A 27385-nucleotide genomic window follows, 5' to 3' on the forward strand; every position below is an offset into this window, starting at 1 on the left:
GCAAAGTAATGTTTTTTAAAAGCCTGGTGAGTGATGAGATGACACCGGATAACTGCGCTTTTCATATGTACCAGACAGAGAGATGTTAGGGTCTGAAATTCCTCTCTTCCAATCTCCCTAGAGCTTAAACAGTTATCTGGACAGTGGCATTAATCAAATGCTTCCCAATGTGTTATCTAAGATAGTATAAGATTGACTATTACAGGGCAATCGGCACATAGTAGTTGATGGCAAGTTGGTTTTCTTAACTCCGGTTATACTGTCTTTTTTTAAAGGGGAACTGCAGAAGAGATAAAAATGAGAAAAAATGAAAGAAGTTCTTACATATGGAATATGCTTAGAGTAATCTCTTTTATCACCATCAGACTGGAAAACTCATTTTTAATTTTTTTTTCTTGATAGCTTATTTTAATTCAACAGTGATGAGAGCATACTAAGAAAAAATTATTCTCTTGCAAGCCCAGTGCAAGTCTGCTAAGCACTTGACATTTTCTTGCTCCATCCTTTTATCATAAATATTGCTACAAACAGCAAGTTTGCATCAAATTCTCTCACAATCAATGTCACAATAAAGAGCACTGCATAATAATTTCAATCATTTCATAATGTTTTTCATGCCAGCCAGGGATGATACAATATTATCTAGAGAAAAAAAAGTGTTTCTCTAATAGCAAAAGCACAAAGGAAAATCGTCTTTAAAAAAATGTGCTTGGCAGAACATAGCTATATTTTAAATCATTTTAAATTTAATTTTAAACTTAAAGAAAAATACTTTAGGCACTATTCCATTTATATGTGATAGGAGATTGCAACTTCGCCGGGAAATCTAGTCTGATTAGCACTAAAAGGAATTAAGAGCAGAATTTTAAAGGTATTTAGGTGTTGTGCCACTCTGTTGCAAGGCCTGTGGCCCAGATCCTCAAAGGAATTCAAATCAATGGGAAGTTAGGCGCCTAGATATCTTTGAGGATCTTGGCCTAAGTGATTTAAGTGATTTTCAAAAGTGACCTTCTTGTCAAGTGTTGGGAATGGGCCACATCCACCCTGACTGAATTGGCGTCATTAGCACTGACCCCCCACTTGGTAAGGCAACGTCCATCTTTTCATGTGCTGTATATTTATACCTAGCTACTGTATTTTTCACTCCATGCATCTGATGAAGTGGGTTTTAGCCGACAAAAGCTTATGCCCAAATACATTTGTTAGTCTCTAAGGTGCCACAAGGACTCCTCATTGTTTAAGCAGTCAAAGTCACTCCTTTTCCTCTAATTCATCCACAGTCCCTAGCAGGGGCAGATGGACTCATACTTCAGTGGCACGCTGCTTGCCATTCTGAACAGTTCCAGTGGGTGCATGGCCTCTCGCGTACTCCATGATGCAGGGCTCTGTTCTGTCATTCTTTTCTTCAGCATGTGTGACTGCTTAGCTAGTGAGGCGGATTGAGCTGCAGTGCATTAGTGTGCTGACCAGGTCCAGACCATTCAGTTTCTCTTCTTGCAAATGCTTGGCCAAGACAGAAGTTGTGAAGCTGATTTCAGATAAGATATAGATAGTGATAGTAGGAAGGAAAAACTATACAAAAGGTGTGATGGAGCTGGTGTCTGCCCCGTTTATAGAATTGTCGTGCCTCCAATTGTCAGAGGCTTCCAAATTCAGGACCCCCTGCCCCTCAGAGGTCCTGGATTCTCAGCTTGTGAAAGTGGCCAGAAGTGTCTTTATCAATCTGTCTTTGTCCATGAGGTCATGACCATTCCTCTCACAAGTGGAGTTCTCCATATTGTTATATGCTTTTGACTCTCCAGCTTACATTACTGCAATGTGAGCTACTTGAAGCATTAGTTTGTGCAAAATTAGGATGTCTGCTTATTTAGGAGTGCAAGACATGAAGCACGTCATATTAGTTTTCTGAAGGCTGTACACTTACAGGTATAATTGAGTGTGTTAACTTTGATCTCGAAAACCATAATGTGGCCCAGGTTGACACAGGTACTAGGCATGAGGACACTGAGCATCATGATGCCTAACTTTTAGACGCCTGGAAAGAGTCTGGGATTTACAAAGCTCGAGTTTGTTGCCTAGGCTCCCTATACAATGAATGGGGAGAGATAGACACCTCAGAAAGGGATTCACAAAAGGCAGCATGCTAGGAAGCTCCCCACCTAAGCTAACCAATGGGAGATACCAAGGCGAGGAGTGTGTCCTAAGTCCCATCCTCTCAGGGAGTTCAGCAGCTACATCTGGGCCGCAGGGAGGCACCTCCTTCTGCTTGGGTTTCTCTGCTGCAATCCCTCTATTGGTGATAGGCACCTATGATGTTTTTGCAAGAAGCTTCAGTGGGATGGGAGGAAAGGAGACAGCTTCAACAGGAGAGACTATTCTATTCATCATACTATTCTATAGCCCAGTTGTTAAGGCATTCACATTAGAGGTAGAAGAGCCCTGTTCAAATCCCCAGTCCCTTTGGGTGGAGGAGGGACTTAAACCAGGCATCTTCCATTTCCCAGGTGAGTGTCCTAACTACTGCACTAAAAAGCTATGAGGGATTGATACTCTGTCTCTTCCTCCACCCGCTCCCTGCAGGTCTTTCAATATGGCTTTGAAAGCATCCAAGGAAAATGTTTAATTGCCTTACATTTAGTTAATCTGGAACGAATAAAATATCAAAATTCTGAATGCAAAACCAAATTTTCATTGCAAGTCCTTTTCTTTGGATAACTAATGTTATTGTATTCCGACATGCAGGGCTTTAGTTTACAGTGTAAATGAATGTGCTGGAAGGTTCCTTTTGAAACTATTGCAAGGCTGAAGAGATTTATATTCAAATTGTCACCTTTGTTTAATTATGCAGAGGTCCAACATGTCTGTGCACTTTCAATCATAATTAAATATGCATAATTTCATCAATGTGCATTTTACCTCCTAATTTCTCTTTCCCTGTGCTACTATGTTCAACTTTGGAACTATTATTCAAATCTCTCCACTGGCTCCCCCTTGCCCATGAAAAGAAGAAGAGACTAAGATTAAATGTACTTAAAAAATTTAATTAATACTTTTCTCTGAGTCTCCCAGTTCCTCTCTTTTTTAGCCATCTCTCTCTTTTGGACCCTGATCTCACACATGCTAAACTTTAAGTAATGATACTACTCACAAATTTGAAGTCCAGGGGTAGTTAGATGGTCTACTAGTTAGTGCACTATCTTTCCTCTGAAGCCAAGCACACATTTAAATTGACCTAGGCTGCTACCCTGTACCATGTTAACACATTTGTACAGCTAGGATATTAAACGATTGGGGTGGAAGAGACAATCTCAAAGCAGTGCAGGAGCAATCTTTTCTCGCACATTTCTCATTAATAAATAATAGAATTTATGCATGAGCCACCATCAAACCATTGTGAAAAACAAACTTTGCCTTATTAGTGCATGATGCTACTATACAAGATGAATTGGGAGCATAAGCTTTCGTGGGTAAGAACCTCACTTCTTCAGATGCAAAACATCTGAAGAAGTGAGGTTCTTACCCACGAAAGCTTATGCTCCCAATACTTCTGTTAGTCTCAAAGGTGCCACAGGACCCTCTGTTGCTTTTTACAGATTCAGACTAACACGGCTACCCCTCTGATACTATACAAGATGGTACATTGTGCTTCACTTTTTATTCTGCATACATACAAGACTGTTTTAATGATCAGGATCCGATATGTCGCCGAAAGGTACAATACATTTGTAATGTGGGGGGATTATTTTATTAAGCACTGAACAAAACAGCATCCAGCATAACTGCTGAAAAATATAGTGTTATACTTAATACAATTGTATGGAAGTAACAATTATAAAATTAGATGGCAGGTTTTATTTTCAGTGTCAAAAAATTAAATGTTGTGTTACAACATATTTTTGTAAATATGAAATATGGCACAAACAAGAAATAACTTCAACTGTCCATGCTTTTTTAAACATCTTTGATGTTATAATATACAGGTAACTCAAGCATTCTTGTTAGACATTAACTAATAAAGTAGAGGATTAGAGTTGTAGAGCTCAGAAAACTGCATCTATTCAAAAAGATTTCTTTTTACTGTGGTGATTGGAATAGATATGGAGACTGAAATGGAAAGGGGCGAGGAAGAATTTGAGGTGTGTAAAGCTCCTAGGCATGGAAATCAGATGATTTCCTGGATGATTCCAAAGAAAAAGGGGGTATTGGACAGGCCTAATTCAGTTGGGGAAAGAGATCAAAGAGGTGGGTGGAGGAATTACCTCTCTTGGTAATTCCCTCTTTTGAATCAGAGAACAGATACTGCTATCTGCATCAAAGAAATAACAGTCGCACCAGCATCATGCAGGAAAAAAAGCTAGCAAGCTGGCCGCTGCCAGAGGAAAGGAAGACGATATGGATGTTCTTAAGAGTATCCACTGAGAGCCTTATTGAGGTCACAACTAGGGAATTGTGAGGACAAAGATGGGTTCAACAATGTAAAATAGCTCAGCCGAATACATCACTGTATAGTAAGCAAGAAATGTATGAGAACGTATAATGTTGCATACATTCATGCTTGAAAAGTTCACATAGATGACAACAGAAAAGTACTTGCAGTACAACAAGCATAAACAGATTTCTTTGTTGCTAAATTTATCGTGTATTTGCTGTGATTTAATAAAACAGACAGGAAACCAAGCTGAATGGCCATCTCATGGCTTTTCAGCTGTAATATAAATAGCCCATATGGGTTATCCGGGAGTTATTTGACCTGACTTGTCACAATACACAAGATCTTGCTATGTTATTGTCAACCTACAGATGGCATGAATGGCATAACATTTAGAAAAATGTACAATGATAAATCTGCAATGAATCATCCAAAATAGGGAATATGGGAAATATGACACCATACTTACCAGGAAAAATGTATGGATGCCATGGATTAATCTGTGAAACCTTGAGCTTCATTGCATGAGTTTCATAAAAAAGGCAAATAAAACACTAGGTTATAATAGGCTGAGGGCTAGACTCTAAATCAAAACATATATTACCGTGAGAGGCAGCTCAAAAAAACGGCATCACAACTTTAATATTAGCTAAATGCAGTTTTTGAGTGTTAAATCAGCAAAGATCATATTGTGTTAGGGCCTTACTAATACCATCAAACACCCCTTAATGCAGTGACTCTCACACTTTTTGTGCTGGTGACCCCTTTCACACAGCAAGTCTCTGAGTGTGACCCCTAATTAGAAATTGAAAACACATTTTAAATGCTAAATTTATGACCCTATTGTTTAAAATGAATCTGCCTTTTCTCACCTCTTTTAAATTAAGACTAAAACACATTTTTATCAAATTACTGTTATAAGCAGAAAAGTTATTTTTTTAAATGGTTACTGTTTAGTGCTGGGGGATGTGAAGAAACTTTTCACAGAAGACTTAGTGCCCCATTGCCACCCTTAATTCTGTGTTGCTGCTGATGGTGGTGCTGTCTGCGGAGCTGGGTGCATGCATGGGCTTCGGCTATCAGCCAGGCATGGGATTGATAGCCGGAACCCAACCACCCAGGAACTGACAGCTCGCAACCCTTAGTTTGAGAACCCTTGCCTTAATGCAGGGGTGGGCAACCTTTGGCACACGGCCCATCAGGGTAGTCCACTGGTGGGCCACGAGACATTTTGTTTATGTTGACTGTCCGCAGGCACGGCTCCCCGCAGTTCCCAGTGGCTGCAGTTCGCCATTCCCAGCCAATGGGAGCTGCGGGAAGCGGCAGCCAGCACATCCCTGGAACGGTGAAACGCGGCCATTGGGAGCTGTGGGAGGCCGTGCCTGTGGACGGTCAATGTAAACAAAATTTCTTGCGGCCCATCAGCGGATTACCCTGATGGGCTGCGTGCCGAAGGTTGCGGATGCCTGCCTTAATGCATTATGTTGTTGGATGGACAGGAATTCACTATGTTTCTGTGACAAGGTGAAAGTCTCATATTATTAGGCATCACATAATTTTAGTTTATATTGTTGATATGTTTTCTTAATATCTGCCAAAAATAATAATAATTTGCTTTGCTGCAGAATGAAAAGAAAATGTGAGTGAACAAGATACAGAGTAAACTCTGGTACTGAAATTAGCCCATAAGAGCTAAAGATTTCCCCAGGCCTTATTAAGAATACAGAGTATATACATTCAGCCTTGGGTAAATCTGAGCTACTTTGTATAGACTTCTCAGAAAATAGCAGACCTTGCAGGGGGTTTTCAAAGTAATAATTTCAAACATTTGAAGCAAGACTTTTTTTTAAAAAATGTAGTTCTCTGCCATCAGTGAAACAGCTGGTTTGCACAGTAGCCACTGAGAGAAAAGACCCTCATAGCATGGCCTGTGTTTGGAGTTTGGACATATGAATTGGGCAGAATTGGCCATTCAGTGTTTGGACCTTGTTTTGGGATGTTTGTTATTATGGACCTTGTTGGCGAAGTAGGATGGATCCAGTTGACTGGGCCAAGTTGGACCTCTCCACATGATTAGTGGCTGTAAAAGGCTTCATATGACACACTCCTTTTCCTGCTTTTCTGCCTTCCTGCCTGTCAGCAGCTCAGTATGCCCATCTGCCCTCCCAGAAACTGGGGAATGCAAGTGACATCATCTGTTAGTCCCATTAAATATGGGCAGCTGTTACTGTGTAGTCATCCATAAGTTGTTTTGTACAGTCAGTCATCTATTTTTTGTTTTATAGCAGCATTGATTGCCCGTCATGAATGTGGCTACAAATCCTCTCTTTATCTGTCCGTTTCTGAGTCTGTTTGTCCATCTATCTAGGTAGTTCTGTGGTCCTCATCACGGTGGTATCTTTTTTATATTTTTCCCTTGCTGCAATACTCTCGTAACAGTAGATGATAGTTACCAATGGGGGCAGGAGCGATGTATGACAGTTGCAGCTGGAAGCTGTAGTTACATACCTTCAAAGCTTGTGAACACAGCTGGAGTCAGAGGTCTTAAGAAATAGTACTCTCCATAGCGTGACTACAGCATGACCATCTGCGAATATGGCAGGCACTCCTGCTTCATACAAACATTGCATGAAAAAGGATTATGCCAAGGGTAGAAAGGATTGCACTGCTCCAGAACATACTCTTTCCTCTGATATGGAGGGTCCAAGATTGGTTTTCCCTCCCCCCAAAATATTTGGCAATGGTGTATTTAAAAGATGGTTTACCCTATGTAGTAGGATTTGGGATTCCAGCAGATACTATACACCTATGTTAGAGTCCTAGGAGCCCCAGTGGGATTGTAAAGGTTGGGTATTGTAGTGGTTCAAGCAAAACAACCGACCAATAACACTTGTTCCAATTATTGTAGGTAAAATTGCAGATATGTTATCCAAAAAGCATGTGTGTGTGTGTTTCAGAGGTGTCATGCGGTAGGCAAGCTTAGTTTTTCTTCTGACTCATGGTCACAGTAACAAGACAGAAAGACGGATGAGCAACATAACTGAAGCCAGGGCTTCCAAAGGATATTCCCCCATGATAACTGGTTGGCAACTATGTGCAATGATTTTGTATGGTTGTTTACTGCTTGTTGAATGACATCAAGGATTTCATAGAAACGATGTTCAGTCTCTGGTGTTAGTGGATTCTTCTCTCCGGGGTCTCTGGAGAGATCAAAGAGTAGCGGTGGGTTATGGTGTGTGACAAGTCTTCCAAAGCAATAGCACACGTGGGAATTATAGCAACCGTTGGAGCCTTCTGGATCAAAGTTTGGAGTGAAGAAAAAAGCTTTCCAAATAGATTCACCTGCAATTTAAAGAAACAACAGCTGATGATTAGAGTATAAAAACCCCTTGTGAAAATCAAAATCAAACCACATAAAATTAATCATTAATCTCAACCTTTACATGTACAGTATTAGTGTACAGAAACCACAAAATACAGAAATAGCACAAAAAAGTTTCTTGCAATATTCCACTCCTATTTGGAGCAACTACAGTCACTCCATATTCTTTATTAAAATGAATCATATACATCTTAAAACACCTTTCCACTTAATCTCATGCCACCCGTCTGCACAAGAGTGCACCATAAATATCCACAAGTCATTGCATTACCTTGAAAACTCTCATTACAATGCACTTCTGCCATGATGCCAACAAAATACTGACCATAGGCAGGCAGCTGATGTTCCATGACTACCATTTATTATGCTAATTATAATCATCTCATTGTTACTTTGAGCCCCTCCATCTGCTTGTTGTAGCTACCTGTTGTCTGTAGTCACATACATAGATTGCAAGCTGTTTGAGGCAGGGACTTTCTATTAGATGGATGTAGAATGACCTGCACAATAAGTCCCCCATTTCCTGACTGAGGTCTCTAGGAGCTACTGCAATAGTACTACTAATAATTACACAGATGAAACTGTAAAAAGCAACAGAGGGTCCTGTGGCACCTTTGAGACTAACAGAAGTATTGGGAGCATAAGCTTTCGTGGGTAAGAACCTCACTTCTTCAGATGCAAGTCTGATGAAACTGAATTGCAATTGTTTAGGAAATGTGGCAATGTCATCTTTAGGTGACCCACTGTCTTGGCAAATGAGAATCAAATATGTCTTTAATTCTAAATGCCTTGCTAAATGTCTCATTTTGTTGTGTATAGGGAGGAAGTGATATGCACTGATGTAACACAGTTTAATTTTTCTTTTCTTAAAGTATTGTCTGATTTTTTTTTTGTTTTGGTTTTTTGGTTTCACAGAAAGCAAATGTGAACTGATGCAGATGTGGTTTAAGCGCAGATTTATTGGGCAACCCCAGAATGTTCAACAGCAAAGAAGTCTACCAAGAAAAGGCTAATACTTTGCTCAAATAGCACAGAGCCCAATTGTTTGCAGTATTGTTGTAGCCATGTTGGTCCCAGGGTATTTGAGAGACAAGCTTTCAAGCTTACACAGAGCTCTTCTTCCGTCCTGAAGAAAACCTGAAGAAGAGCTCTGTGTAAGCTTGAAAGTTTGTCTCTCTCACCAACAGAAGTTGGTCCAATAGAAGATATTACCTCACCCACTTGCCTCTAGACAAGATTGTAACTTTTCATTCTGCCCAGAGTTAGCAACACATAGCTGAACTGCCCCAGCGACAGACCAGAGAACAAATTGCCTCTCAGAGAGTCACAACTCGTCTCCTGTTCTTGCTGGAAAAAAATACACACAAACTGCTAGCTTTTATTTCACAACATTGCATCACTGAAACAATTTTTTAAACAGCTCACCCTTTAAGTGCCAGTCAAGGAGACTTTCTTTCTTTCTTTTTTTTTTTTTTTTGGTATTTTCCACATTTCAGGGTAAAGTTAATCTCAGTAAAAAGAGCTTCATTGAGCTCAAAGCAAGCTTTGTTAATCCAGTAACTGGCTGTCACGATTTATATGCAGGGCTACATAATATGGTGTTCATTAAGCCCCCCAATGGAAATCATTAGGAAATAGGATGAGGGGAGAGATAACTGGTGTATCACTCTAAATGTGCTAACTACATTACACTTGGCTTTTTAAGATAAGATTAGTCTTTCAGACAGACCTGTGCCAGTGCAAAAAGAGCCACAGAATGAAGGTATAATATACAGCCTGATTTAAAAGAAAGTAACCTTAAGATTCTTTCCAGCATCCCCTATCATACATCATTCTTCACAGTACAAGATACATTACCTTTAGGAACTTATTCAGTGACAATCTGACAGAGCCTGGAGGCTTCCAGTTCACTTAGACGGCACTAACACTCAATAATCAGGATCAGGTGGGTGAAGGATATAAGGAGGGGGGAACCTCTGAATGTTGCTTAGAACTCAGCAAAGGGAGAGGATGTTTCAAGCCTGAGACTGACTTGCTTGTGCAGACAATAAGTAGCAGCACCTTCAAAATCTTCAGATAACTCCCTGACTCCCACTGCAGATATTCACAGACTTACAGAGCTGTCAAGTTGTTGCAAAATGGATGCAATCACCTTTCTCTGTGATTCTAGCATTATTCTGAAAGGCACACTGGTGGCTTTGCTTCCTAAAATATTCTCAGATTTAAATAAATCACAATTCTTCTATATGTGTCTTTGCACAGACCATTGCTCTGAGCAGGGATATGCCTCTATTTACTGTGGTACTTATTTAAGCATACTGGGAAAGGTAGATAGTTCTGTGCTAAGTGTTGCTTCAGGCGATTTTAGGTGTTTAACTGGCAAGATGGCTTGGGGGAGGCATAAGGAAGAGAAAAGCTAAGGATTCTATTAATCAGTGATATGTGAGAATTGTAGGTTGTTTAGGATCACACAATGGAGTTATGCTGATTTACCCTAGCTGAGACTCTGGCCCATAGTATTACAAATCATTTGACGTAAAGATACAGCTGGATAACAGAGGTCAAGAAAAATGAAAATTTACATAGCTGTCAAAATAGCAATGAGAAAGAATTTCAATAAAAATATTCATGTGGGGAATTTGAGGAGGTCATGCTGCCTGATCACACATCTGTCTTTGATGGCGCATTTGTGCAGAATGACATTGAAAAGAAATCTGCAGCCAATTCCATCATTGTTGGGCACCATAGCCTGATGCCAGTTCAAGGATTTAGCCATACAAATATTAAGTAGAGTGTCCTGAATAATAAAAGCCTTTATTTAGGGTAGCTCAAGTAAATACATATGTTTGCAAAAAAAGAAAAGACGTGGAAACTAAGTAAATAGCACCCTGTTTGTAATACAAACAAGCAATATTAAGGGCATTCAGTGTTAAAACTGAAACCCCAGCCACAGCTTGCAATCACTGTCTTGCAATTGCATAAGTTAAGGATGGAACATGAGACACTATATTACATTTGAATTTTCTGGCTTTGGCTAGTCTTACTTTTCTAAACACTTCATAATAATTTTAATTTAACAGCTACACTGCTTCTTAGTGTAGCAGGTGTGTTGGGCAAAACACTGAGCTGAGCAAAGTCTGCTATTGTTTCACGATGTTTCATTTCATTGCAGTGGCATTCTGGTGTGATTCTGGAACATTGCTGTATTGCTGAAAGACATCAGTGCAGTCTAACTACTGATTTCCAGATCGTTATAAAAAAGTAAAACATATCAGATCCTGTGCCTGTGGAACAGCCAATATAATATGCTGGTAGACATAAAGAGCTGTCAGACTTGTAATCTGTAAAGTTGATAAATTGTATAAGGCTGGATATTAAAAGGAAGAGTACTCTTTCTGCCTCTCTCAGCTGGTATAAAATCTCATTTTGTCAGAGGGCTAGCCACAAGGATCAAATTAATCTCCCAGTAATTAACAATCTCTTTGTTCTACAAAGACATCTGGCTAGTAAAGTCTCATTTGATGTAGGGATTACTACATACCCTTTTCTCTATGGAATCAACAACTAGAATAAAGAATAAGGCTATGGCTGTAGCACCAGGATTCCTCCACAGATAGGCATGCTAGATCCATCCTGGCATGGATTTACAGGGCTTATACTATTATTAATTAATACTAATTATTTTGTATTGCAGCAGCCCTAGTCATGGAGCCGAATTGCATTGTGCTAAGGTGCTGTACAAACACAGAACAAAAAGATGGTCCTTACCCCAAAGTCCCCTGGGAGTAACCCAGGTCCCCTGGAATCTAGTCCCCTGGGAGTATCCCCTTTAGTATGCCAGACTCTTCGGGTGCCAGCAAAAAACGGTTACTTACCTGTAACTGTGGTTTCTCAAAATGTGATACAGACATGTATTCCATGTGGGAGTGTGCTCACACCATGCTCCAGAGCTGAAGAACTTTGCCTTGCAGTACCCATGGGGGTGGCGCTCATACCCTGCATCTGCAGCTCCTCCCCTGGTCATATGAGAGAGGTGCCGCCTCACCCTCCTCAGTTCCTCCGTAAAGAATTTCAGGAGTACACACTCTGATACAGACGGAGGGGGACAGAGGGCAGGCCATGGCATACACATCTGCATCACACCTCCAAGAACAACAGTTACAGATAGATTACCATTTACTCTCAAGCAGTACTCGCAGGAGGTGGGGCTTGGAGTCTATTTAAAGAAGGACTGCAGGATTGCCTTCCCAAAGTTTGCATCTGATCTGGAGGCAGTAGTAATGGCATAGTGGTTTGCAAAAGTATGCACAAGGACCAAGTGACCACCCTGGACATGTGTAATATAGAAACATCATTTCAAAATGCCATTGATGTCTTCTGAGCTCTTGTGGAAGGAAGTTGTATCTCTTGAGTAGACATAGCCTGGGCTACTTCATATGCTCTCATGATATAGGAAGTTATCTATCTTGAGACTCATCCAATCTGCATACAAAACAAAAAGATGAGGTAAGAAATGGAAAGGTTTAGTTCTAATCATATAAAAAGCTAGATACCATCTGACACCCAATATGTGAAGGCACTGCTCCTCTGGGGTCGAATGTGGCTTAGGGAAGAATACTGGTAGATACATAACTTGGATCAAGTGAAACACGGAAACTACCTAAGATAAAAACAGGATGTGGCCTCAGGTTACTTTTTCGCTGGAAAATTGCATGTAAGGAGGTTCTGCCATCAAAGCCTGCAACTCACACACTGTCCTTGCAGACGCTATTGTCATAAGAAAGGCAGTTTTCTGCCACAGAAGGGAGAAAAAAGTTGCCAGAGGCTCAAACAAAGGCCCCATAAGAGCCACTAAAACAGTATTAAAGTTCCACAAAGGAACTGGCTTTTTAACTGGTGAGTGGATACAAGTGACTCCTTTCAAGAACCTCACTGCCATGGGGTTTGAAAACACTGTCTTCCCATGGATAGGAGGATGAAATGCCAAAACAGCCACCAGGTGGACTCTCAATAAAGTAAGTGCAAGACCAGAAGAATGAAAGTGTAACTAGTACTCCAAGGTGTCCTGGATACAAGTCAGCATTGGTTGAATTCCTTGGGGTAACGACCATGCCAAGAATCACTTCCATCTGTCTGAATAGGCCATCCTGGTGGAAGGCTTCATACTGTTAAGCAAAACCTCTGGGACTGCTTCCAAACATCGTTCCTCATCATCTAGCCATTCAGCATCCAGCCCTTGAAGTGCAAGGAGATTACTGCTTTATGCAAAACCTGGCTGTCAAGATGAAGAGGAAGGGATATGGGAGGCCGAACCGACAATGTGAGGGGGTTGGAGAACCAACATTGCCTTGGTCACGCCAGAGCAATAGGAATGAGTTTTGCACAATCCAATTTCAGTTTAAGAATAACCTGCAGGATGATCGGAATTGGAGGACATGCATACAGGAGCACCGATTCCGAGCTGAGGTGGAAAGCATCAGTCCAGGAACCCAGACTGAGAACTCCTGGGGAGCAGAACAGTGGGCATTTGTTTTTTTCTCTTGTGGTGAACAGGTCAATCATCAGGATGCCCCAAACTGCAAAGATGGTCTGCAGGATACTGGGCTTCAGAGACCACTTATGAGTCAAGGAGAAATTCCTGCTGAGGTGATACGCCAGGTGATTGTGTATCCCAGGTAAGGGACCGGCCACAGGGGTAATGTTTTCCCAGCTGTTTGAAATATGAGAAAGATTTGTTCAGAAAGATTTGGAGAGCCTGGATTGATGTCTGCTCCCTCTTAGTCCCAAGAGCGAACTCCCACCAAAAACAAAGAACACAAACAAAAGCCTTCCCCCCACCAAGATTTGAAAGTATCTTGTCCCCTTATTGGTCCTTTGGGTCAGGTGTCAGCCAGGTTACCTGAGCTTCTTAACCCTTTACAGATAAAAGGATTTTGGAGTCTCTGGCCAGGAGGGATTTTATAGTATTGTACGCAGGAGGGTTGTTGCCCTTCCCTTTATAGTTATGACAGGCCGTATGCGGTTCGTCAGGGTAATCCGCTGGCGGGCCACGAGACAGTTTGTTTACATTGACCATCCGCAGGCTTGGCCCCCCAGAACTCCCAGTGGCTGCGGTTCACTGTTCCTGGCCAATAAGAGCTGTGGGAAGCGGCACGGGCCGCAGGCACATGCTGGCTGCCCTTTCCTGCAGTTCCTATTGGCCAGGAACGGTGAACTGCAGCCACTGGGAGCTACAGACGGTCAATGTAAAGAAACTGTCTCACGGCTCACCAGCAGATTACCCTGATGGGCCACGTGCAGCCCACAGGCTGCAGGTTGCCAACCACTGACCTAGACAATCAAGTAGGTATAGGGTTAAATGAACATTAGACTTCCTCTCTGGACTTGCCCCTCAGTAACCAATTGTCCAGATATGAATTACCCTCTTCCTGAGTTATACTGTTAACACAATCATGCCTTTGCTGAAAACCCGGGGAGCAGATGTCAGGTGGAAAGAGCATGATGTTCTGGTAGTGCTGGCCAGCCATAACAAATTTGTGGAACGTCCTGTGGTTCAGGATGATTGCTAAGTGGAAATAAGCACTGAGGGAGAGGAAGATTCTGGCAAGAAAAAGTCATCTGGAGAGAATGAGGAGGCAGTTTGCTGTGCCAATGACAGATCCTGTTCTTGCACCACAGGATCAGGTCAGAACAGCCCTGTAGGCCCAGAGGGACAGACTAAGCTGTCACTTGCAGCTAAAACAGTATGGGAGTGGGAGTTAGTTTCACAACTGGTGATCTCGCTCGGGAGCTGTTCGAGGAGCGGGAGCCCAGAGACTGAGGAGCATTGCAGGGATTCCATGGAGGGTAATTCATATCTGGACAATTGGTTACTGAGGGGCAAGTCCAGAGAGGAAGTCTAATGTTCATTTAACCCTATACCTACTTGATTGTTTAGGTCAGTGGTTGGCAACCTGCAGCCTGTGGGCTGCACGTGGCCCATCAGGGTAATCTGCTGGTGAGCCGTGAGACAGTTTCTTTACATTGACCGTCTGTAGCTCCCAGTGGCTGCAGTTCACCGTTCCTGGCCAATAGGAGCTGCAGGAAAGGGCAGCCAGCATGTGCCTGCGGCCCGTGCCGCTTCCCACAGCTCTTATTGGCCAGGAACAGTGAACCGCAGCCACTGGGAGTTCTGGGGGGCCAAGCCTGCGGATGGTCAATGTAAACAAACTGTCTCGTTGGCTCTTCCGTTGGCTCTCTTGGGCCCTTCATTCACATGGGTTGGGCATACAAATAAGGCACTGGTGACCAGTAGGCACCGATCCAAGAGCCCCTGTCCAAACTGCAGGACAGATGCCAATCTCAGTTCTGGTAGTGATCCATGGGAGATCTCTGGTGCCTAGCCAACAAGGACAACTACGTAACTTGGTTCTTGAGGAATCCTGGAGGTTGTGTGATGACAATGCGGGAGCCATCCTCAATGGGGCAAACAACCAGTCAGACTCATCTAAAGCCCCATAAGGAGATGGCATCATTGCTGAAGAGAAGTGGGGAAGCGGCAACAATGGCACCGAATAGGATACACTCCCATCCAGTACCTGGATAAACATCAGTACTGATGCTGGTACTGAACTCGATGATGGGATGCGGAAAGATGCATCAACATTGAGGGGGACTTTGGTGCCAGGCCTGGCTTTGACTCCACAGTTTGTGGCCCAAGTAGTGCGAGCTGCAGTGCCGATGACCTGATGGCTTTATGACACAGCTGGAAGATGCCACCCGCATAATGGAGAATGAGCCAGTAGAAGACATAGCACCGAAGAACGGAGAGTCCATGATTGAGAGGCAAACCAAGTCTGATGCTGCCTGATATGCCATCGGCATGGAGACACCCCTTATTGAATTCCAGGAGGTGGGCAGGCACAAGCCTGCCTGTGTCTAAAGACCCCTGCCCCAAGCCGTATGGGAGGAGCCAGAGGACCCGGGACTCAACTGATGACGGGGGACAACTAAGGAATAACAGAGTTGGGAGTGCAGGTGATAGGTTCAAAACTAGGAATCCAGAGGGGGCACCGAGCAGAGAACCCTGGACAGTGCCCACTGCTCCTTAAAGCTGTCTAGGGAATCAGCAGACGCTGCCCAGAGGAACTCTGCCCGGACGGCGTTAGACAAGGGAAGAAGAGAAATAGGCCCCACAGTCACAGAGCACTTCTCCGTCCAGCATCCTTCTCCTGGTGTTTGAGATGGCTACTTTGGGCAATTCTAGGAGGAGGTTGACGAGGAGGTCTCGTGACTTCATTGGGCCATGGACAGGGTGTGCATATATGAAAACGTGTGTGGAAAAGTGCAGCCAGAACCTCAACAGGAGGTTCTGGAGGAGCCAGAAAAGAGACTGCAACCTGGCACATTCTAGATACGCATGCGCCAGGGTCTCCCTCATGCTGCATTATGGACAGGCGTCGGGGATGGCGAATCGTGCCAGGTACATGCCCGTGCTTATGGCTCCATAAAGGAGCTGCCAACCGCTAGCCCCGGCAGGCTGTGGGACCAAGGTGGAAAACAGGCTGGCCCACCAGGGTCCCTCAGCCCCCGCAGGTGGTAAGAGGTCCCACCACTTGGTATCGGGGCAGGACATGAGGGTGAGGAAGTGAAATGTGTGGAGCATGAGTGTGTAGAGTTATTGCCTAGATCAGTGGTTCTCAAAGCTGGTCCGCCGCTTGTTCAGGGAAAGCCCCTGGTGGGCCGCGCCGTGTTTACCTGCCGCATCCGCAGGTTCGGCCGATTGCAGTTCCCACTGGCCATGGTTCGCTGCTCCAGGCCAATGGGGGCTGCAGGAAGGGCGGCCAGCACATCCCTCGGCCCGCACCACTTCCCACAGCCCCCATTGGCCTGGAGCAGCGAACCACAGAGCAGGGGCCCGATGGAAAAGTCCAGAGAGCCAGGGGTAAGGGACGGGTGGTTTGGTTGCCCCCACCTCCTGGAATACGCGCAGGGGGGTCTGAAGGGTGGAGAGCCGCATGCACTGACCGAGCACCCGGGGATCCACCCAGTCCCCCGGTCATAGTCCAGGAAGTCTCTGATTCTGGTCGTTTCGGCATGGAGACAGTTAGTGCGGGTGCTGACATTGTCGGTACTGGACTTAATGCACATCAAACGGCTGGAACCGGAGTTGATGGCACGGGCCCTCACTACTCACAGGATGCTATTGGGAGCAGTTGAATGGACCTGCTCCATCCTGCATGCCAGAGGGATTATGGTGTTGATCAGCACTCCTCTTAGAAGAGGAAAAGGAGTGTTCCTTAGCCCTTGAATGGTCCTGTCTCATTTTATGGGATCTTGCCACACCAGAGGAAGGAGAAATATCCCTTTTCCTCTTGGGGGAGATGCCAGAGCCCATGTGCGGAGTGGCATCAGTTGCTGGATCTGAAGGCAACCGCCAATGAGACCAGGGCCTCATTAGCCTGCTTCAAAAGGTGCTGCTTCAACTGCAAGTCTCTTGTCCCCTGAATACCGAGCACCTTGTGTAAGTGGTTGCTGTTGGGGATGGTCCCCCTACATGACAGAAAATGCTTGAACCCTGGTGAGGGCATCACACAGGGCAGCCAGCTACTCTACTAACACTAAACTAACACAAACTAAAGCTAAGGTACTGCTATTACTATGTACAAGAAAAAGTTCTCAGAAAACTGAGAGCAAAATTGTGAAAATTCTAGCTATGGGAGGTGAGAAGGAACTGAGGTGGGTCAGGATGGTGCCACCCTTATATGGCCAGAAGAGGAGTTATGACCGCGGGTTATGAGCACCATCCTTACGGGTATTGCTAAGCAAAGTTCTCCAGCTCTGGTGCATGGGGCGCACATACACTCACATGGAATACACGGCTGCATCTATTCGAAGAAGAACCTCTGTTTCCCACCGTGAGCTCCTACAGTGAGTCCACTTTAGTTCAGACCACTGGGGACACTTTAACTTCTTAGGGAGCAATGCAACCCAGTAAGCATTTACAATGAGGCAGAACAGCCTTTCAAAGCAAGGTGTTATTTATTAGTTCACTGGAACAAAGCATGAGAAAGTCCTTAGGTCAGCAAGGAAAAGCCAAGTTGAAGACTTGTCCATATTGGAAGCTCAATAGCTTCACCATGTCATAATGCTCTGAGTCCATCTTTATTCTCTCTGTCTCTCTCTCTCTCTGTGTCCCTGTCAGAGATCCTGTGTCTCTCTCTGTCCCCTGAGTGTTCTCAAAAGCACACTTAAAACACAGTCTGGGCACCCCTCATTCCTTTTTTCTCCAAACTCAGCCATGCCATGTCCAGCCTGCCCAGTCATTCCAGTGTTAATGCCCCAGTCGTTGGCTCTTCCGTTGGCTCTCTTGGGCCCTTCATTCACATGGGTTGGTTCCAGCTAGCTCTTGCAAATGCATCCAGCCTCAACCCAGACAGCACATGTGCTCCAAACACCTAGCCCTTATCTACCTTGTCCCAGGTGCAAATCAGCTCCCTCTCACCTGGGCACAGTAGGGATCTGGCACACTACAAAGTGGATTTGTATAGAGTCATACATACAGCTCATAAAAATATTACCAGACATTCCCACATTTGTGACACCTCCACTGGAAAAGGCATGAAAGCCTCAGGTAGCACCTGCTCTCCCTGAAACCACCACTAGGCCTTCACCCACACAATGGTATCAGCTTCCCAACAACTCTCCATATACACCTCAGCATAACACTGCTCCCCTACAAAAAAAGAACAGGAGTACTTGTGGCACCTTAGAGACTAACAAATTTATATCAGCATAAACTTTCGTGGGCTACAACTCACTTCTTCAGGTGCACAGAGTGGAACACACAGACAGAAGATATTTATACATACAGAGAACATGAAAAGGTGGAAGTATGCATACAAATTGTAAGAGGCCAATCAATTGAGATGAGCTATCAGTAGCAGCAGAAGAAAAAACTTTGAAGTGATAATCGAGATGACCCATAGAAGGTGTGAGGAGAACTTAACATGGGGGGAAAAAAATTCAATTAGTGTAATGACCCAACTATTCTCAGTCTCTGTTTAGACCTAAGTTAATTGTGCCTAATTTGCATATTAATTTGAGTTCAGCAGTCTCTCTTTGGAGTCTGTTTTTGAAGTTTTTTTGTGGCAAAACTGACACCTTCAAGTCTGTCACTGAGTGATTAGAGAGGTTGAAGTGTTCTCCCACTGGTTTTTGAATGTTATGATTCCTGATGTCAGATTTGTGTCCATTTATTCTTTTGTGTAGAGACTGTCCAGTTTGGCCAATGTACATGGCAGAGGGACATTGCAGGCACATGATGGCATATATCACATTGGCAGATGTGCAGGTGAACGAGCCCCTGATGGTGTGGCTGATGTGGTTAGGTCCTATGATGGTGTCACTTGAATAGATATGTGGACAGAGCTGGCATCGGGCTTTGTTGCAAGGATAGGTTCCTGGGTGTTTTTGTTGTATGGTGTGCGGTTGCTGGTGAGTATTTGCTTAAGGTTGGGAGGCTGTCTGTAAGCAAGGACTGGTCTGTCTCCCAAGATCTGTGAGAGTGAGGGATCATCTTTCAGGATAGGTTGTAGATCTTTGATGATACGCTGGAGAGGTTTCAGTTGGGGGCTGAAGGTGGCGGCTAGTGGCATTCTGTTATTTTCTTTGTTGGGCCTGTCTTGTAGTAGGTGGCTTCTGGGTACTCTTCTGGCTCTGTCAATCTGTTTTTTTTTCACTTCAGCAGGTGGGTATTGTAGTTTTAAGAATGCTTGATAGAGATCTTGTAGGTGTTTATCTCTGTCTGAGGGATTGGAGCAAATGAAGTTGTATCTTAGAGCTTGGCTGTAGACAATGGATCGTGTGGTGTGTCCTGGATGGAAGCTGGAGGCATGTAGGTAAGTATAGCAGTCAGTAGGTTTCCGGTATAGGGTGGTGTTTATGTGACCATCGCTTATTAGCACAGTAGTGTCTAGGAAATGGACCGCTTGTGTGGATTGGTCTAGGCTGAGGTTGATGGTGAGATGGAAATTGTTAAAATCATGGTGGAATTCATCAAGGACTTCTTTTTCATGGGTCCAGATGATGAAGATATCATCAATGTAGTGCAAGTAGAGTAGGGGCGTTAGGGGACGAGAGCTAAGGAAGCGTTCTTCTAAATCAGCCATAAAGATGTTGGCATACTGTGGGGCCATGCAGGTACCCATAGCAGTGCCGCTGACTTGAAGGTATATATTGTCCCCAAATGTGAAATAGTTGTGGGTGAGGACAAAGTCACAAAGTTCAGTCACCAGGTTTGCCGTGAAAGTATCGGTGATGCTATTCCTGATGTCTTGTAGTCCATCTTTGTGTGGAATGTTGGTGTAGAGGGATTCTACATCCATAGTGGCCAGGATGGTGTTTTCTGGAAGATCACTGATGGATTGTAGTTTCCTCAGGAAGTCAGTGGTGTCTCGAAGATAGGTGGGAGTGCTGGTAGCGTAGGGCCTGAGGAAAGAGTCCACATAGCCAGACAATCCTGCTATTAAGATGCCAATGCTTGAATGATGGGGCGTCCAGGATTTCAGGTTTATGGATCTTAGGTAGCAAATAGAATACACCTGGTCGGGGTTCTAGGCATGTGCCTGTACAGATCTGTTCCTATGCTTTCTCCGGGAGTTTCTTGAGCAGATGGTGTAGTTTCTTTTGGTAATCATCAGTGGGATCAGAGGATAATGGCTTGTAGAATGTGGAGTTAGAGAGCTGTCTAGCATCCTCTTGTTTGTATTCCAACTGCTCCCCTACAGACACTTTGAAGAAGCCCAGTTAAATTCACACTGAAAAATGTCTTTAACTTAGGGTATGACTATACAGCAGATGGAAGAGGGTCTCACAGCCTGGGTATTGTGGCACAAGCAGTAGCATGGGCTAGCCACCCAAGTGCAAGCCCGCCTAGCCCCTCTGGGTCTGTACTCAGGTAGCTAGCCGGAGCTGCTGCCCATGGCATAACATCTGCATTGCAATTTTCAGTGCACTAACCCAAGCAGACTTACTGCATATCTGTCTATCCTGACTGGAAGGCATGCTCCCAGCTGCAATGTAGACATACCTAAGTTGTTCAAGTGAATTTCCTATTATTAACATGATCACTAAACACAGGGAAATCACCAGTAATGGCAGCATTAACATTCAGACCAAACCTCAGTTGACATTCCATACCACCAAAACATCATAACACTCAAATCTACTCACAGATTGCTTATCACTGCACCAAACTGCCTTTCCATTCCAGCATTCAGCCACCATACATGTGTTCTTACATTCATGTGAGACCACCTTAACTCTGAAGGCTAGATAGTAACAACAGAATATACACTTTTGAAATAAGAGCTTCTCAGTAAAATATATCTTTCCAAAGATGAGGTTAGGGTTGTACATGTGTATGTGATTTTTGTTTTGGTATTATTGTTCTCAGACACACAGGCATTGAAGTGAAAGGAAGCTATATTTGAGTAACTAAGGTAAAAAGTCAACCTTGATTTTGTACTTTGCTCTATAATATTCCGAGTCATTTCTGTGAGGGCAGCTTCATAAGTATGCTGCTGTTTCCTTTGTTACTGGATTTGAGGCGTTTGAACTTCTTTCTATAGAAGGAGAAATTCAACACTCTCCACCACCTTTTTGTGTAAATGGGGGAATTTGCTTGACTGCCCTTGACTTTCTAGATGCCAAATTATATACATATAGTGTATTAATTTGAATTGCTCAAAGATATTTCATTTGCTTTGTGTTCAGAAAGTGCATTACATTTCTTATGAGCTCTCCCATTCTGACTCATTCCATTCTCTAATCTATTTCACTGGTCTACAATTTTTGAGAAGTCGTCTGCTTCAGAGATAAAATGTGTTATTTATTATGCATTTTGATGTGCTGAATTTAAATATGACAATTAAAACAACTGATTGGCTACTGTTTCTAAGATATTTAAGTTTTTACATTTTATGTCTATGTATATTGTGCAGATAGTAGAGTTTTAATCATAAATTGTAAACCTAGGTCTTTTCATGTGTTTATGGTTGCTTTACATGATAATATTTCACCTGTCCTGTTTATGTAACACTTTAAAAATCAGCAAAAGGGTTATATAAATAAAATTTATTATGAAACAAAAGGCAAAGAACGATTATGTACATAGTTTAGTCCTATTCAGTGTCTACTCGGCGCTTCTTGGCTTGTCTCTCGTATTCATTAAATGGAGCATCTCTGGTCACTGTCCAGCAATAGTCTGCAAGCATTGATGGGCTCCATTTGCCCTGATAGCATTTCTCCATTGTTGCAATGTCCTGTTGAAATCGCTCGCCGTGCTCGTCGCTCACTGCTCCACAGTTCGGTGGGAAAAAATCTAGATGAGAGTGCAAAAAATGTATCTTTAGTGACACGTTGCAACCAAGGCTTTTGTATGCCTTGAGGAGGTTTTCCAACAACAACCTGTAGTTGTCTGCCTTGTTGTTTCCGAGAAAATTTATTGCCACTAACTGGAAGGCTTTCCATGCCGTCTTTTCCTTGCCACGCAGTGCATGGTCAAATGCATCATCTCGAAGAAGTTCACGAATCTGAGGACCAACAAAGACACCTTCCTTTATCTTAGCTTCACTTAACATTGGAAATTTTCCATGGAGGTACTTGAAAGCTGCTTGTGTTTTGTCAATGGCCTTGACAAAGTTCTTCATCACACCCAGCTTGATGTGTAAGGGTGGTAACAAAATCTTCCTTGATTCAACAAGTGGTGGATGCTGAACACTTTTCCTCCCAGGCTCCAATGACTGTCGGAGTGGCCAATCTTTCTTGATGTAGTGGAAATCTCTTGCACGACTATCCCATTCACAGAGAAAACAGCAGTACTCTGTATCCAGTCTGCAGACTAAGCAAGAGAGCAACAACCTTCAAATCACCACAAAGCTGCCACTGATGTTGGTCATAGTTTATGCACCTCAAAAGTTGTTTCATGTTGTCATAGGTTTCCGTCATATGGACTGCATGATCAACTGGAATTGATGGCAAAACATTGCCATTATGCAGTAAAACAGCTTTAAGACTCGTCTTTGATTAATCAATGAACAGTCTCCACTCATCTGGATTGTGAACGATGCTGAGGGCTGCCATCACACCATCGATGTTGTTGCAGGCTACAAGATCACCTTCCATGAAGAAGAATGGGACAAGATCCTCTTGACGGTCACAGAACATGGAAATCCTAACATCACCTGCCAGGATGTCTGGAGCCCAACAGCTCTGCCTTACTCTTGGGTAGTTCCAAATCCCTGACAAGGTCATTCAGTTCACCTTGTGTTATGAGGTGTGGTTCAGAGGAGGAGGATGGGAGAAAATGTGGGTCCTGTGACATGGATGGTTCAGGACCAGAAGTTTCATCCTCTTCCTCGTCTGACTCAAGTGAGAATGATTCTGGTGCATCAGGAACCGGCAGTCCTTCTCCGTGGGGTACTGGGCGTATAGCTGATGGAATGTTTGGATAATGCACAGTCCACTTTTTCTTCTTTGACACACCTTTCCCAACTGGAGGCACCATGCAGAAGTAACAATTGTTGGTATGATCTGTTGGCTCTCTCCAAATCATTGGCACTGCAAAAGGCATAGATTTCCTTTTCCTGTTCAACCACTGGCGAAGATTTGTTGCACAAGTGTTGCAGCATATGTGTGGAGCCCACCTCTTGTCCTGATCTCCAATTTTGCAGCCAAAATAAAGGTGATAGGCTTTCTTAACCATAGTGGTTATACTGCGCTTTTGTGATGCAAAAAGTCACTTCACCACAAACATAGCAGAAGTTATCTGCACTGTTCACACAAGTACGAGGCATCTCTGCTCACTTTGGCTAAACAGAAATGTGTCCCTTTGCAAAATCAAACACTGACAAATAAGAGAGCACGACACTGTATGATTTCTGGAGCTGATATAGGGCAATTTGTTCAGCAGAGTGATGTAAGCTTCGTTATGATTGCATCATCCATGACTTCTAAGAATAACATGATGCAATTCATAGCATGTATGACGCAATACCAGCTTCAGATTGCATCATTCATTGTTTTGCCTAAAAAGCAAGTACTGTCCAAACCCAGTCATAGATTTATTCATAGATCCAGTCAAAGATGTATTTTAGTCATTTCTGGTTTAAATTGAGATCCCTTCCCTTTATGACTCACTTATCCTCCGCCATTCCCAAGTCAAGGGTCGTATATACTGACCCAATAGCATATCTTGAAAACTAGAGCCAATCAACAATTTTAAGCATCATTTTCGTTCTCAGTGACCCAGAATTAGTAAAGTTTGACTACATTTATTTCAGAAGCATTTTGGCTGTAGAGCAGTGTTTCTACACATACCTAGTAGTAATCAGAGTTCACCTTTGTTGTGGGTTGTGGGTTTTGTTTTTTTTTCTGCTATATTTTTAGAAACATTTTTATGGGTCATATTATTATATATCTATGATATGTATGCAGTTCTTCATGAATTTAGCAACAGGAACATTTTTGTTGCTAAATTCTCTAATAAATATAGATAGACAGCAATGTGATCCAGGTTACTTCTTTGGGCTGCAACTGGGGTGGATCAGGGCTGAACTGACACTAAGGCCATGTCTACACGACAGCTAATGTCAGCATAACTTATGTCTCTCAGGGTGTGAATAAACCACCCTCTGAGTAGGGTGACCAGATGGGACCGTCCCGACCGATCTCTGGTCGGGACGCAATTTGTCCCGATATTTTGCTCCACCGGCAGTTTTTGTTTTTTTTTCTCCGCCAGTGGACCTTCACCCCTCCTCAGTGTCCCGATATTTTCTTCCTCATCTGGTCACCCTACCTCTGAGTGACATAAGTTACACCGACATAAGCACTCATGCACTCAGTGCTATGTCAGTAGGAGAGCTTTTCCCGCCATCTTAGCGTCCGCTATTCGCTGAGGTGGTTTTATTATGCCAACAGGAGAGCTCTCTCCCATCGGCATAGAGTGTCTTCACCAGATGCGCTGCGACAGCATGGCTTCATTGGTACAGCTGCGCCACTGCAGCACTGTACGTGTAGACATGCCCTAAATCTTTAGGGGTACAGCCACCGCGTGATGAAACCCAGGCTATAAACTCGATTCTACTTGAGCTAGGAATCACATCCTCAGCTCCAAGTGTAGACATAGCAACAGAGCAACTTCATTAGTTCAGTAAGCACATTACCTGAAATAATATTTACTTACAGCAGATTTTTATTTTTTTGAACTTTGCCAGGTAAGGATGTTTTTACATAAGAATCTGACTGTGTATAAGTGGAGGGATCAATATGAACACATACAGTTGAAATCGTTGTCTCTAGTGAATTGAAGCAGTAAATTTACAAAGTCTTACTTAGAAAAATCTTTGTCTTTTTAAAATGTTTTGCTCTTCAGCTGTCACCAGTGCTAGGTCTCAAAGAGGCAAATTACAATGACCACCACCATTATAAAAGACACATTTTCTTTGTTGGCCAAGGCAGAATTTTTTTTTAATAATTCCTGGTGAAAATCCCTCCAAAACAAAATCCAGCTGTGAAATTATGGATACAAAGTTTGCTATTGTCTTGAATAGTGCATGTTATATGCTACTATTTGTTTGACATCCTTTTGGGGATAGTTGCTCCAGGTTTGTTATTTGATCAAATACATCTGGCTGATATGCAGGTATTTCATAACCGAGGTAAAGGTCCAAAGGTTTGCTATTTACAGATGTTTTCGTAAAGTGTGGTACACTTGAGCCGTGTATAGAGCTGGGCAAATGTTTTTGGATGAACAGTTTGTTTGCATGAAAAATGTAGTTTTGGTTGACGCAGAATGATCCCTGAATTTGACACAAATTGGTCAAATAGTTTTGGCCCCAAAACTGGAGGGGTGGAGGAGATGGTTAGGGACTTATCTGGGATGTGGTAGACCAGGCTTCAATTCCTCCCACTACCTGATGTGGAGTCACAATTTTTAAAAAATCAGCTATTCACCCAGCTCCAGTTGTGTACAGCAGGTTGGAGGATAATGAGGTTGGCACAGTGTCTCCAGTTTAAATCCAATTTCTGGCCCTCTGTTGGAGATTGTTGATCTTTGAACTCTTGTTAGGACAGGGGCCAACTTACTATAATTATTTATTACTTGTGCTGCAGCAGCACCTCGGGGCCCCAGTCATGGATCAGGGTCACAAACACACACAAAAGTAGACTATCCCTGCTCCAAGAAGCTTATAATCTAAGTAAAAGATGAAAGACGAGTAAGTACCACAGACAGAGGAGTGCAAAGAAACAAGTTTTGGGTTTTTTAGCTTTATTAGTTAAATGTCTAATTCCTTTTTTAAAATATACCTATTTTTATCATGAAGACATCTCTGTGTCCTGAAATATCAATTTTTTTATCTGAAATATTTTGGATTAGATGATGTATTTCCCCAACATGCAGCATTGCCAACCCCAAGCAAGCAGTCAAAAGCATGAGGCAAGCTGTAAAAAAATGTGAAGTTAAAAAAAAATGTGGGAGGGGGGAAAGAGGTTCTTTTTCTTTGTCTACTGGCTTTTGAGCATTCATGTTATACTTCTGCCATGTTTTCAAGCCTCTTTTCCTCCATCTACCATGAAAGGAACTCAAAATGTTTTACAGATATTAAAGAAATAAGTGTCACAATGCTCCTCAGAGATAGAAACACTGAGACAATGAGAGCTGCTGGGTGCTTGGCACTGTTGAAAATCAAGTCCTTTATTCAGGTGCCTAAATATGGATATAAAAACATAGGCTCTTATTTAAAAAAAAATCTTGGCTATTGTCATCATTTTACAGAGGGGGAGTGACAGAGGCACAGAGATGTTAAGTGACTTGCCAAAGGCCACATCGGAAGCTCATGGAACAGCCAGGAACATAAGCTAGATCTCTTGATTCTCATAAAACCAAAGTCCCCCTATATAAAGACCTATTACAAGAGGCAGACCTTTTTCACTAGAGAGCTGTACATTTCATTTTAGCTGAGCCCAAATAACCTGGAAGTTGTTCTTTAATGTGACTAAGAGCAAGGTAAGAAATACTATATAATTTAATTTGATTTAATTTTTTTCAAAGATTTTTCTGGAGTAGATGGGAGAATACCAGCACAGAATGGAGACCTTAGTGCCACAGGGTGTAAATAGCTCTAGGTGAAAACATAACAATAGCTAGTGTCTCTACTATTACAGAACAGCACTAATAAAATACAGTAAGACTGTTTGTCAGGGAAACACATTTCCACACAAAGTATTGCTAGCAGAAGATTAGGTCAATTTTTTCTTGAGTTTGATATTAACACTTTTACAGTATCTGCATAAGCTAGCCACAGGTTCCTTTCCTTTGGCAGTTATGTAATTTCACACTTAGCAAATAAAATGCCCAAAGTGTGTGTCACAAATTCAGCTGCAGCTGCTTTGCCATGATGATCAAAATAACAAATTAAAATGCATAATGAGACAGCTTAGCCAAATTGCACTGGTATCTGCTCTGCTTCCTCCAGCTGTTGTGACTGACTTGCACAACTGACATTTAGAAGAGAAAATTTGGGACTTTCACA

General features: G+C 42.9%; 1 protein-coding gene across 3 annotated transcripts in view; it reads right to left on the reverse strand.

Annotated features, from left to right (window-relative positions):
• Nucleotides 1–3728: 3728 nt before the first annotated feature.
• Nucleotides 3729–27385, reverse strand: part of STS (steroid sulfatase) — a 175420-nt gene continuing 151763 nt past the window's right edge. The window contains exon 10 of one of the 3 annotated variants that reach the window (XM_065580728.1): nucleotides 3729–7771. In XM_065580728.1, the coding sequence (XP_065436800.1) occupies nucleotides 7392–7771 (380 nt within the window). In that variant the 3' untranslated portion in view covers nucleotides 3729–7391. Of the gene's footprint in view, nucleotides 7772–10606; nucleotides 12294–27385 lie in introns of those variants that run through there. The other 2 variants (XM_065580735.1, XM_065580736.1) reach the window with 2 other exon arrangements.

Source organism: Chrysemys picta, chromosome 1 (assembly GCF_011386835.1).
Source record: "Chrysemys picta bellii isolate R12L10 chromosome 1, ASM1138683v2, whole genome shotgun sequence".
Lineage (NCBI taxonomy): Eukaryota > Metazoa > Chordata > Testudines > Emydidae > Chrysemys > Chrysemys picta.